Below are 13,777 nucleotides of genomic sequence, written 5' to 3' on the forward strand. Positions count from 1 at the left end.
GATAACATCAGGCAAAATAAATGCCGGTGCCAGATCACGCGGGTGTTTCCGACTCGTTGCTGCCCTCACCGCCACAGCTATCCTCATCCGGAACGAGCAGGGAGTCTGGCCAGCAGAGGATTGTGAGGGACACTGAGCGCACATCTAGACAAGGCTTATGGCTGTGCCTTGTTAGAAGTCCACACTCAGCCGTCGGCAGCCAAAGCTGAGATGACAAGTCAGGCACAGGGAAGATGATGGGCAGGAGGCGATGAGGGAGAAACTGCAACTGCTGCTGGTTACTGGTTCATTACTAGGATTCTCTATCCTCGGGCTTCCAATATCAGACTACTCATACAAAAGTATTTTGATTTAACGTATTGACTGATGTATTTTTGATTAAATCCACTTTTCTTTAATTTTTTATTTTTATTTATTTATTTATTTATTTATTTATTTATTTATTTATTTATTTATTTATTTAGGTTTTTCAAGACAGGGTTTCTCTGTGTAGCCCTGACTGTCATGGAACTCACTCTGTAGACCAGGCTAGTCTCGAACTCAGAAATCCGCCTGCCTCTGTCTCCCAACGTTTATATATGTGATAAACACGACAAAGTCAAATGTGAAATACGTGTTGCTATCAGCTCTTAAAATTCCAGTGTGATGGCGTGTAGGTAAGGTGGGATGCTATTCAAATAGTTTACCACGAAAATATCCTGTTTAAAGCAAGGGAGCCTGTAACTTTCACTCAATAGCTACCTTGTTATTAGTTTAAATATTTGTTTCAATTACACATTAAAGTTTACTTGGATATACAATATTACATCTACTTACAAATACATACCACAAATATGACACAATTAACATATAAAGATTTTTCTTCTGAAATGAGATGCCAAAAAGAAACAATTTAAATACAATATAGGAACTAATTGCTATAATATTTTTTGTAAGTAGAGAACTATTTATCAATTGAAACAAATTAAAGAAGTATATTTTACCATTTCAAGATTTTTTTTTCCATTTTGATCTATATGAACTACATAAAGTGGGCTGGGTTTTCACAATGAATATCATCATAGGGTTGCAGTTGCCTACGCAACAGACATGATTCTGTAACCATTAAGAATGGTTACAGATGTCCTTGTAGGATGGTGGAATATCCTTTAGGTATATGCTCAGGAATGGTATAGCTGGATCTTGAGGTAGAACTACTCCCTACCTTCTGGCCAACCACCAAATTGATTTCCAGAGTGGTTACACAAGTTTGCACTCCCACCAGCAGTGGAGGAGTGCTCCCCTTGCTCCACATCCTCAATAGCATGTGCTGTTCTTTGAGTCTTTGACTTACTCAACTATGTTCACAGTAGCTTTATTTGTAAAAGCCAGAAACTGGAAACAACCTAAATGTCTCTCAACTGAAGAATGGATAAAGAAAATCTGATTCATTTACAGAATGGAATACTTCTCACAAATTAAAAACAGGACATCATGAATTTTTCAGGCAAATAGATAAATCTAGAAAATCTCATGTGAGTGAGGCAACCCAGACCCAAAAGGATATGCATGCTATGTACTCACTGATAAGTGGATATTAGCCATCGATTACAGAATAACCATGCTATAATCAAAAGGCTCAGAGACGCCAAATAACAAGGAGGGCACAATGGAGAATGTTTGAATCTTTCTCAGAAAGAAAAGCAAAATAGATATCGGAGGTTGATGGAAGGAGGCAACTTGGTAGAACATGGGATGGTGGGAGAGTGGGGCAGGGGCTGGTGGTGGAGAGTATATGTAGGGAGAGCAAGGGAGAGAGACGAGAGATCAGTGGAGGAAAAGGGGTGGGAGGGATCAATCTCTAGGACACACCAGAGACTTGGGTTGAAGGAAGGCTTCAGAGGGTCTATGCAGGTGACTCTAGCTGAGACTCCTAGCAGTGGGAGATATGGATCCTGAAGTGGCCCCTTCCATAGGACTTTCAGTGGAGGGATAAGGACAGAAACCCACCCACAAAATCTTCAACCCAAAATGTGTTCTGCCTACATGATATGCAGGGACAAAGATCCAGCAGAGAATGAGGAGATGGTCAGTCAATGACTGACCCAATTTGAGACCAATTCCATAGGCAAGCACCAATCCCTGAGACTATTAATGATACTCTGTTATGCTTGCAGACAGGAACCTAGAGAAACTGTCCTCTAAGAAGCTCTACCCAGCAGCTACTAGAAAGAGATGCAGAGACTCATACCCAAACATTAGATGTAGTTTCAGGAAGCTACTCGAAAAGTTGGGAGAAGGATTTGGGGACCCAAAAAGGAGAGGGACCCTACAGGAAGACCAATAGAGTCAACTAACCTGGACCATTGTGAGCTCCCAGAGACTGAATCACCAACAAAAGAGCAGGCACAGGCCGGACCTCGGCCCCCTGCACACATGTAGCAGATGAGAAGCCTGGTCTTCATGCTGGTCTCCAAAAGACTGGGGTGGGGCTTGTCCCGGAGCCTGCTGCCTGCTTGCCAATAGATCCAGGCCCCTTGTTTGGCCTCAGTGGGAGAGGACATGCCTAGTCCCACAGCAACTTGATGTGTAGGGAGGTGTGTGTGTGACACCCAGAGAGGGGCTTTCCCTTCTCAAGAGAAAAGGGGAAGGTGGAATGGGGGGAGAATTTGTGTGAGGGGGTACTGGAAGGAGGGGAAGGGCTGATACAGGGTTGTAAAAAGAATAAAAAAATAAATTAAAAATAAAATAAAATATTTTATTTAAATAAAAGGAATTATCACAGATGTACTTGCTTCTGTGGCACAATTACTAAAATGGAAATGATGGAGAGATAGCCGTAGCCCCTGGCTATAGATGACCCACAAAATCGTGAACCATTCCATTGTTGGAAAGGCTACAGACTGGTTGGGTACCATCGCTCACATCTGTAAACTCAGTACTCAAGGTGCTGAGGCAGGAGAATTGCCATGAGCTTAATGGATGCCATTGCTAGATAGAAAGTTCCAGGTCAGAGCAATATCCTTTGTCAAGAGAGACCCTCAGCCAACTCCAGCCATGCGTTGTGGTGTCCAGCACAGCTTAAGGGGACCACGGGAGGAGCAGGAACAAACTCCCAAGGCGAACTGAAAACAGTTATCCACATCTCTGGACCCATGGAGCAGGTGAGAGCAAGAACGTGAGTACCACGCATGGGCGAAGCGAGGAAGACACGGCTGGAGCATCCTCAGAGGATGCTCATTCATCAGTGCCTGACAGCTCACAGGATGATGACTCAAGATGAAAACTGAGCATTAGCAATTCAATCAACTCAACCAAGCAGTGACTCAAGCACGATTTAACCATGAGGATGAAGAGGTTTCCAGACGTACTATAACTAAAGCTCTTACGTTATCCTTCCTAGATACATAGAACAATGTGATAAAAAAAAAACTGCATCTAAAACAAGTTAGAGAGAGCTCTGATAATAAAACTGTCAATTAAATTAGCAGTAGGTTTTTCTCACTGAGTATGATTGTGCTGATGAATTAAATATGTTTAAAACCCAGGAAAACTCAAGGATAGAGACCAGAGGCACGCTGCTAAAGGAAAAGGTCATTACAAAAATATTCATATTTACTCATAAAGGACAGCTCGAGTACTTGGCATGCAGTTTCATGGCCATGTATATAAGAACAGGTAGACATTTTTTAAAATAAACTGAAAGATTTAATGTAATTACAGAAGTTAACTGGGCTAGGATAGGTAGGAGAATTAGAATCTAGAAATACAGAATACCATCTTAACAGAGTCACTTAGATTTATACATTTTTAGGCTGCTAGGTAAGATGATTTTATTTTTTATTTTCCATAATTTGCAAATATATTTTTAGAATTGACAAAGTACTAATCAAGTAAATATATATGTCATACCAGCTTCTTTTGTGCAAGATGTTTGCGGATATCAATATTTTAACTCCATCTATGAGCATATGACTTTTAGTGATGATATATTTACATTCAAACACTTGAGAAATATCTTTCTTTGTCTTAAGAAGAAAATGAAGACATTCTATGTTTATTTTGGGCAATCGTTAGTTAAGGCACACACACAGGAAGAAAAAGTGATCAAATATGAAGAATAGTTCATGTTTCTCTTTATTTTTGAGAATTTCACATATGTATGATGTGTACTGACCACACCCACTCTTGATTTTCTCTACTTTAATTTCTTCCTGGTCTCACCACTACTCTCTCCCAACGTCATGGCTGTCTGTCCACTTGAAACTGCCATCATATGTATGGTTGTGGGGTCATCTAATAGAGCATAGGTCATCATTCAGGGGCCACATTCTTAAAAACCATGACTCTCCCTCTCCCAGTCACCAACTACCAAGAGTTCCTGAAGCTAGACTTCATGACCTCCTGCCCCGCCCATCTTGTCTGACTTGAACCTGTGCAGGTGTCTTGCATGCTATCACAACTGATATGAGTTCATACCAACAAGTTTCTTGTGTGCGTCCTGAAACCCGTTTCGCTGTAGTCACCAACCCCTTCGTAAAATCTTTCCGACCCTTCTTCTGCAATGATCCCTGAATCCTGAGAGGAGATTTTCCGATGTTCAGGCAACATGTACCTAGATAAACTGATCAAAAGCAAACGTACACATATACAAATATCACTAAATGGTTGATAAAACTACCTTTTTAGCATTGTAGTTAAAATGTTTTCATTTTCCACACTAAGCTTCAAACTTCAAACTTAAATTTCAAAAGTGAAATAATTAGAAAAGTATATAAATAATTGTATTTAAATACCACAAATAATCACACATCAACTTGATTACTCAACTTCTGTCTGTGACCCAGTGGTTATAGCCAAACAGCCCTATTAGCTTTGTTCTCTTTGAAGAAAAAATGAACTGAAGAAGAAAATGTAATAAATTTGTTGCCCTGGTAACAGAAAAGTTCTTATGATCAGTATTTTGTGAGAAATATCCATTCTTTCTTTCACCTAATCTTTTTCTAATAACACTATTTATTGTTTTTGAAAATTATATACATCTATACATGTATCTTAATCATATGTAACCCCTAATCTTCCTCTCTGATTCTCCTCCAAGAGTCCCCACTAACATTTCCCTTCCAATGTCATGTTTTCGGTTTTTAAAGTTTTGTTTATTCATTTTATTTATGTATATGTTATGCCCACATGAGTTTATGCCCAGCATGTGTAGAATAGGCCAGAAAACCATGTTAGATCCCCTAGAACTTGAGATACAGGTGGCTACGAGTACCTAATGTGGGTGCTAGGAACCAAAACCAGTATCTCTGGAAAGAGAACGTGTTCTTAGCCACCGAGTCCTCTCTCTAGCCCATCAACTGCTCTGTAAGAAGTTGTTTGTTGTTTACTCATTCATAAACGCACTGAATCGCACTAGTTAGTGTTGACCATATGTAGAGGGGTTTAGTTGCCTACAGGGATATGGGCAGAAGTGACTTTTCCTCCTGAAACAACCATTCACTGCCATTAACTCCTCAGCTAGGGTACGGCATCAGGAGTTCCACCCCTTCTGTGGTAAAACTTGCTTTTAAAAATGTTTTTGTGTGTGTGCTGAAAATTTAAAGTGCCATGAGTTCCTATGTAAGTCATAAATATACTGTGAAGCCCTATCAATTTGTCTCCTCAGATGAAATACTTCAGTGCACATCTCAGTCTTTCCATTTCCCGGCAGGGTTCTCTGGGTCCTGTCATGGAAGACTTACTCTCTCCTTCTGAAACACTTTCATCTTCCTCCTATGGAAAGATAAATGGCACGTGTACTTCCCAGTTCATAAAGAATGGTTGTGTAAGGTTAAACAGATGGGGAAAGAAGCACGAAGTTGCTCTAGTATATTCTGTGCACTGTGTCAGTTAAGGCTGGAATATAGAGGCTGGCAAGATGGCTCAGTAAATAAAGAAGCTTGCAGTTAAGACCGACCACCTGAGTTCACTCCTCGGAATTCACTGTGGGAGGAGAGGAAGGACGGATTCCTGCACTCACCCTCTGACCTCTCCATGCAATGGCATGTGTATGCTCACTCCCTTCCATACATGTTCAGAAAATCAATATAAATAAAGATGATTGGGATATAGTAATGGGACTCTTCTCCTTTAAGTTATAAAGAAAGAAAGGTAAGCCTTTACATTATCACTGGTAGGAATGGAAAAACAACTGAACTCTGGGAATTGATCCTAGAATGAGACCATAGGATGGTCCAACATGTTTGTTTCTCTTAGTAATCACTGGTCTTCCAGGCCCAGGGGTCGTGGAGCATCCTTTGTGCCTTGACGCTTGGCAAACAATGTCACAGCTACAGAGCAGCTACACAGAAAACAAAGAAAGGAAACTCCTTAAGGTCCCTCCCTGGCCAGCATCAAGGACACGGTGAAGCTCAGCCTTGCCCTACTACTTCCCTCCCGATCACATAGGAGAGTACAGAAATAGCTTGGCCAGGCCACACCCAAAACTTAGCAAAGGCAGCCTCCATGAACTTCCCAGGCCTCCCCGGGGTTGGTTTCTTAGCAACAGTCCAACCAATGCTAATATTCAATTAATATTCAGAAGAAGTATATCCAAGCACTCTAAATTTCCACTCTGTGTTTTAATTAAAATTCTCAGAGGTCCACAGTGAGATTATGGTTCCTCTTTACCCGGTTTCCCCTAGAGTTCTGCTCACTGTCAGCTTGCATACGGTGCTAGCTGTGACACAGTTACCATCTGTTTAAATAACCCACATCTCAGAGATTTGCACGGCTGCCCATGTCTCAGCAAACCTTTCCGTTTGTAGATCTAGGTCAATCCACCTAGAATTTTAACAGAACAGTTGGCTTTCCTTTTAAAAACAACTGTATTTAGACTTTGGGAGTGTTCACTTATTCTTTTCCAAGTGTTTGAGCATCTGCAAATATTTTAATTATAAGAAGGTAACCCTATAGAAGGAAGACATGTGGGTATTAAAGGGCAAAACTATGGAGGTCATTTATAACCTGGTGGGTAAGTGGGTCACATAACTGGGAGGATTATTTTGAGTCTCGAAAAAAAAGAACTTTCAATGATTTCATTTGTTTGCTCCTATCTGACCGCTGCCTTTGGAAGGCTTTGTATCAGTAGAATGACTTGCTAAAGATAGTTTCTAAATCAGATGTTACCCCTGACATCCTTTATATTACCACCTGCTGCTTTTCTATCAGAAGAATCATTTAAAAGCTTTCTCTGTTTCAGTTGCCCGCCCACAACCCTTACAGTGATGTCTGAGAGTGCCCCATTCCATTAGTAAGCCACTACAACATACACAAAAATATACACTTGGAGGGCACATTCTGGTGCTCTTTATGAATACCACTTCTGTTTATAAACTACACAAATAGCACGGACAGCGCTGACTGCAGACTTCTGCGGTTCTCATGCACTTCTCAGTTCCGTATGGACTTCTTTCTCATCAAGTCTCCATTTTCCTATGACCACTGAACTCATCCACCTCGTCAAAGTCAGCAGTAGTTCTGTCTAATCCACTCATCTTTGCCGTTCCAAGCAGTAGTTCTGTCTAATCCACTCATCTTTGCCGTTCCAATCAACAAACGTAGATTGTCTCTGAACTCTGAGCTGTAAGCAAGCATGAAGAATACAAGGCTAAATAGTATACAACTCCTGCTAACAAGGCTCTAAAAGCCCATTAGAGAATGCATTCAAAGTACCCATACACACCCCACACATGTACACTTATGCATCTGTGTGTGGATTCACTGCAACAAAAAAAAATTAATATCCAAACTTTAGGTATAAAAATTCATTATTTGTGAGTTCTGAAAGATAAGAAGCTGATTAGTAACAGGAAATTGGGTTTGCTAATTGTTTTTTTTTTTTTACATCAAGTAGAATAGTTAGATTTTGCAATTATTTTCTATCATGTAAAGGAAGGAAAGGATAATTTTCAAGGAAAAAATTACACCTCCTCTGCCTATGGCACATCTGGGCATGTTTTTTTTTTTTAATATCCTTGAGTACGGAGCATCTGGCACCACTGTAAGTGGATTTGATGGTTCAGGGCCAGAGCTGATTGGCAGGAACCATGAAGGTCTGCAGAAGTGGTCCCAGTGTTGCTATGGTGACAGAGCTCATCTTTCTAAGTGGCTCAGTCAGGGTTTCTCATAATGAACTATAGCCCCTGGATCTGGAACCCAGACAGCGCTTAACCCTACCTGGCTTCAGCGGTTTTCTCAGCAGCTTCTTATTCAGCCTTAAGTTCCTAGGTCAAGATTCAATCCCTTCAAACAACGACTGAATCTAATTCAGACAAAGAAAATTTATGGTTTTCATTCAATCAGATTTCATTCAGATAAACGGCACAAATCTCCCATCTGAATGGGCCTCTTGTACTGTAGGTTCTGAGGCGTGTTATTTATACTAAGGAAGTGATATTGGGTTGCAAACACTAGAACACTTTCCTAATTGTCCCCTCAAGTCACGATGCAGTACTATACTGGTGTCAGCCAGCCTTGCAGCACTGACAGACCTCTCAGAAACCCCTTGCATACAGAAGGAAACAATCACGTTTCTTGGAATCTTTCAATGATGCTTAAGCTGGTTATTTTTTTCACCCATTTCTTGAAAGAAAAGACACGAGAAGGAATTTTCTGTTTGTGCTTTGAATGAGATCCACTGGCGATACCCAGTAAGCCTTGCTGAGAAATAAACATTTATAAAATTCCTTTTCCTTGAGATTCACTGTAACAAACTGAATCACTAAATAAAAAATGTGTGCACTCAACTGTGCACAGAGTTTCCGTTTAGTTCTCATGAGCTGCACGCATTACCTGATGCCCTGCACAGGTGCTGCAAGCTTAGTTCTTTCAGCTACCTGCCTATTTCCATAGACATAACAATTCTATGTGTGTACATGTCTGTGTGTATCTATTATATACATGCACACATACAAATCATGTACATACAGTATATATGTGCTTTGTATATGTGTATGTATCACTCAGTGTTATAAAAAGTATCTCTTTGTGCTTATTTTAATCTTTCATACTTATGAATAGTTTTTCACCCAAATTACTCAGAATTATTTAAACCTCACCATAAAAACAGTTAAAACTGTTTTCCTTCATTTCATTGATACATATTTGTGTAAATCTATAAAATGCGACCATGATATGTATTCTAATGACCATCTGAAAGAAAAGGGCAGATACATGAAGCTGCCCAGTGGTCTGAGGTGACGTCAATGTGACCCCTTAAGTCTCCCCTGAACAATCGCAAAGCACTAGAATCATCTCTTCAGACTATAGGCAGAAGGAAAAACTCTCCCCTTCAGAATATTAAAATCTTAGCAATGAGGCATATTGAGGAACACGTTAAAATATTGTTACAGTTACTGTGATAGAAACTAATAGAATATCTTAATTCTTTAAGTTCTGAAAAGTAAAATTTACCACATATTAGCCTTTCTTTTCCCAAGTTACACTCACATACTAATATGATCAAATAATCATTAATCATGCAGAGAAATAACTAAGCACTGTACCCACTAATCCTTTATTTAAACATTTTGAGGGTCACAGCTTTTATATTTGAATGCCAAGTATGCTTTCAGCACACTTAGTGACCTCACTGCCAAGAAATGGTCTACAATCATTTGATCCTTTAAGCATCAATAATTATGTAAAATGTAAGGAATGGACCCTGTAGTGTTAGAGCCAGAGTTGCAACACAGGAAGAGTTACACATAAACGGGGGGGGGGGGGGGGGAAGAGTGATTGATTCGTGATCAGCTATCAGACTTGTGCTCTGTTATTACAATATCTAAATCAGCTGCAAGGTGATACCAACTCTCTTTAAGCTCAGAGCCATAAAAATGATGTCCTTTTTCAAGGGAAACTTTCACAGGAAGTTCCCAAGGGAAGTAATGATAAAATGTCTACAAGTCTGTTGAAACTGCGACAAGCAATTGGCTGGGTTTAACGTCACTTGTGATCCAAGAAAATCTGATGTGGGGTTCTCAGTGATGGATGATGACCCTGATGCTTTATGACACAACACGGCAGTGTGTGAGTCAATGGATAGGTTTTAGGCCAACTGCTACAAGATCAAGCCAAGGAATAGTCTACTTTCTACTGGACTCCATCTTGAGGGGTTACATGCCTGTGGCTTCAGAAGCCACAAATCAACATCACTCGAATTCAAATACCTCTACCATTCAAGAACTTCAAGCCTTTGGTGTGTATAATCTAGTTTCTCAGAATTTATCTGCCCTGTGCCAATATCTTACTGAAAAGTAAATAAATGTAACTTTTCTAAAAAGCACAACATGACTGTGTGGATGCAAGGGAGAACAGAATGGAATTCAGTCGGTGGAGGTTTTCATTTAATATGATCAATCCTCAAACAGCTGTACATGGAAAAGTAACAGCAAATCACATGATTAGTTTTAAGATGAAGTTGCTTATAGACTCAATGTTAAAAGAAACTAAACCCTTAGGATAGCTAAGGACCAATCTTTTAATGTTTTTTCCTCCTGGAAAAGAAACTTCAGGCTTTAACATCATGAATCCTGACCTCTGTTTATGAAAGAAAAGGTTGCAGTATGTCTTCAGGTATAGAAGAAGGGACAGGACCAAGATGACAGAGCAAAACCCCACTCCTCCCAAAAGCATCCCAAGGGAAAGTTTAAATAACAGAATGTAAAATATAAACTGAGAGACAGCTACAAGGGGCAGGAGAGCTCTTAGAGGCCACACTACCAACCAGTAGGGGGCGAGTGGTCCAAGGGTCATATGTGGTTGCATTCCAGAATGCATTAAAATGCATACCAGAAAACAAACAAAACCCTAAAACTAAAAGTCCAAAATGTCTTGAAGGAAAATAAAGACCTATTTAAACATTTTTGTCCTAACAGTGTCTGTGACAAGGAATTGTTTGAGCAGAGGGGAGGACATGCTTGAGTAATCGACGACAGGACATATTTTAAACACAAATATGTGTGTCGACCATCAGCATCCAAAGCACGAGAGAGGCCACAGAGAGGAGCAGCACAGACCAGCTAATACTAGAACTAAGCGGCATCAATAATAACATCTGAGAGAAGTAGGCAGTGAAAACATACTTAAAGGTGTGAAACCAAAATTCAACTTCCAATGTACAGTGCAGATTCAAGCAAAATTACACTGTCAGGTATGAAAGATTACAAGTTATCATCTGGGGGGAAAATCAGCACCGGAGGTACTAAAATAGATTAAAAATTGAATGCAAGGGGAAAACAGAACATGTATAGTAATGGACAAGAAAATCAGCCAAATGCATGGTTACTGTAAATAAGCATTTGTTGCAGCTTTTACAAAATGCAGTAACAATTCAGTGGTTAAATCACAAGTGAGAGGAACAGAAGAAATACCAAGGAAATACATAGAAAAGGAAATAAAAATGGTGTCAAAATTATGGTCTGCAAGAGGGAGACTTTAGTTACTGAATGGGTACCTCTTATAACAAACAGTAAAATATAGGTTTAAATGTGCGTTAAAGTCAGAAGCCTTCCACTAGAAGAATAGAAACCACAAGTGTTTGCAACAGAAATCAATTCAGACTTGGTCAATGTCAATGTTTTTCCAGTCAGATTGGTATTTTTAAAAAAAAGAATTAGGTTATTCCCCAACACAAAAATAGGAATATTTACATAAAATCCAGATGGTTTGGAAAGTCTACATTTTAAAAAAGAAAGAGATGCAGATATGGAATAAAAGCTATGTTAGTAAAACAAAAATCAGGAAAACTGTTTTGTTAAAAAAAATAGGATAATACTGAAAAGCTTTACACGATACATTGTAACATCTATAGAATATGGAGAGGGAAAGATAACACTAAAAGTTTTTGGAAACACTGTATGGAAGTCTACTAATGTAGATATTTCCTAAAATATGTACATATAGAGAATGAATATAAGACACATCATCATATAATGAGGGAGACAATGCCCCAGCTAGACATCATATGCCACCAAATTAAACCTCCAGTTCTGGGAATAGGTTCCATCTTGTTGAAACTTCAGCAAAGGAGTCCTGTAAAAGACCCTCCCAAACATCACAGACTATTGGTTACCGTTCCTCACTTGACAGTAAGACCCCATGGCTGAATACCCATTTACTTATGTCGTCAATAATGGAGACATTAAACAAATGCCCACAGAAGCTTTTTCCCTTCTGACCTATGTTCATAGTGCTAAAAGGTAATTTGGCTGCCACAGCAGGGGTTGGGAGCAGTAATCTTCAATATCTCAGCTACAAACCCTTCCACCTACAACAGAGACCTGTCTGTGAGGTGGACTGGTGCAATAGTGGCCCGATGTTACAAGAGTAACCAGTCACGCTTTATTGAACTGAAAGCCTACTCCATGATATGGAATCCATACCTGACACCGCAAAAAATGGCCAGCAAACTGAGAGAAGGAAGAGGAGGAAGAGGAGGAAGAAAGGAAGGAAGAGGAGGGGCAAGAGGAGGGGATAGAAAACGTGTAAATGTCTGTAAGCCTATGATGTGGCAGAGACACAATGAGACTGATGCACATATGAGCTCACACAGGCTGGGACAGCACGCCCAGGACCCACCATGTTCAAACAAGCTCTCAGCACAGTGAAAGGGAAGTGGACACAAAGTCCTGCCCATAACCAGGAAGCTATTTGCAATTAATTGATGAGCAAGGGAAAATCAGTTTTCTCCAAAGGGATGTCACTGGGTATGCCAGCAATTCTGTAGGCCAGCCTGCATGCCTAGACTTAGTTGGCCAACACAAATAGACTCCATTATGTGTGTGTGTGTGTGTGTGTGTGTGTGTGTGTAGGTGTGTGTGTGCACTTTTTGTTTTATTTTGTTTATTGCCTTATTGACTTCTTTTATTTCTTTGTTTTCATTTTTTGTTGTTTCTCTAACTTTTTATAGAGAAGAAGAGAACATAATGTTGGCTGGTGAGGAATGTGAGAAGATCTGGGAGAGGAATATGATCAAAATATATTGTATAAAAAATTTAAACGTTTAATCTGTTTAGGAAAAGATATTATCAAAATCGGCACAAAAATGTGTTAGACACATTAAAACATTCCCAAACAAGGTGGAAGGTGATGACCAATACCTAAGGCTGTCCTCTTGCCTCCATACATGTGTAGTGCATGCACACACATGAACACACATGTACACATAGAAATGCACATGAATGTACACACATGCACACAATGAACACACATGTACACACAGAAATGCACATGAATGTACACACAGGAATGTATACACACACACACACACACACACACACACACACACGTGATAGAAAAGACACTTTAACAGTTAATGTCTATACCTCTCCAAAGATAAGATAATTCCATGCTACAGAAACAATGAAAGGTTATTAAATCCCTTTATAATGCATAAATAATTCAACTATCAGGGACTGGAGTCATAAGAAGACAAACAATCAATTCAGAAATGAAATGATTTCTGAAATATTAAAAGTTTCTCAACTTAATTTACCACTATAATTGATAAAAGGAGACAATATATTGACAGAATGGCATCCAAGAATAAAGGCTTAATTAACACTCATTTCCCACATAAACAAAGCAGGCAGTGTGAGGCACAGCAAACCTGGAGATGCTGTGGACTCGGTGGTGGAAGCTACACAACTCAACACCACAGAGGCTGTGGCTCACAATGATGCATCATAGATTTCAAAGTAAAACAGAATGTGAAGACAGATATGCTCATTACCAATAAAATCATTCCACAATGTGT

At 39.6% G+C, this 13,777-nt stretch overlaps 1 protein-coding gene across 4 annotated transcripts in view; it reads right to left on the reverse strand.

Annotated features, from left to right (window-relative positions):
• The window catches only part of Camk4 (calcium/calmodulin dependent protein kinase IV), a 235,520-nt gene that overhangs the window by 165,681 nt on the left and 56,062 nt on the right, over nt 1-13,777 (reverse strand). Inside the window, exon 1 of one of the 4 annotated variants that reach the window (XM_052155452.1) lies at nt 2,338-2,561. The exons of the other annotated variants lie outside the window; for them this stretch is intronic. Within the exon in view, the coding sequence (XP_052011412.1) occupies nt 2,338-2,543 (206 nt within the window). The 5' untranslated portion in view covers nt 2,544-2,561. Of the gene's footprint in view, nt 1-2,337; nt 2,562-13,777 lie in introns of those variants that run through there. 4 annotated transcript variants of the gene reach the window in all.

This window comes from Apodemus sylvaticus, chromosome 13 (assembly GCF_947179515.1).
Source record: "Apodemus sylvaticus chromosome 13, mApoSyl1.1, whole genome shotgun sequence".
NCBI lineage: Eukaryota > Metazoa > Chordata > Mammalia > Rodentia > Muridae > Apodemus > Apodemus sylvaticus.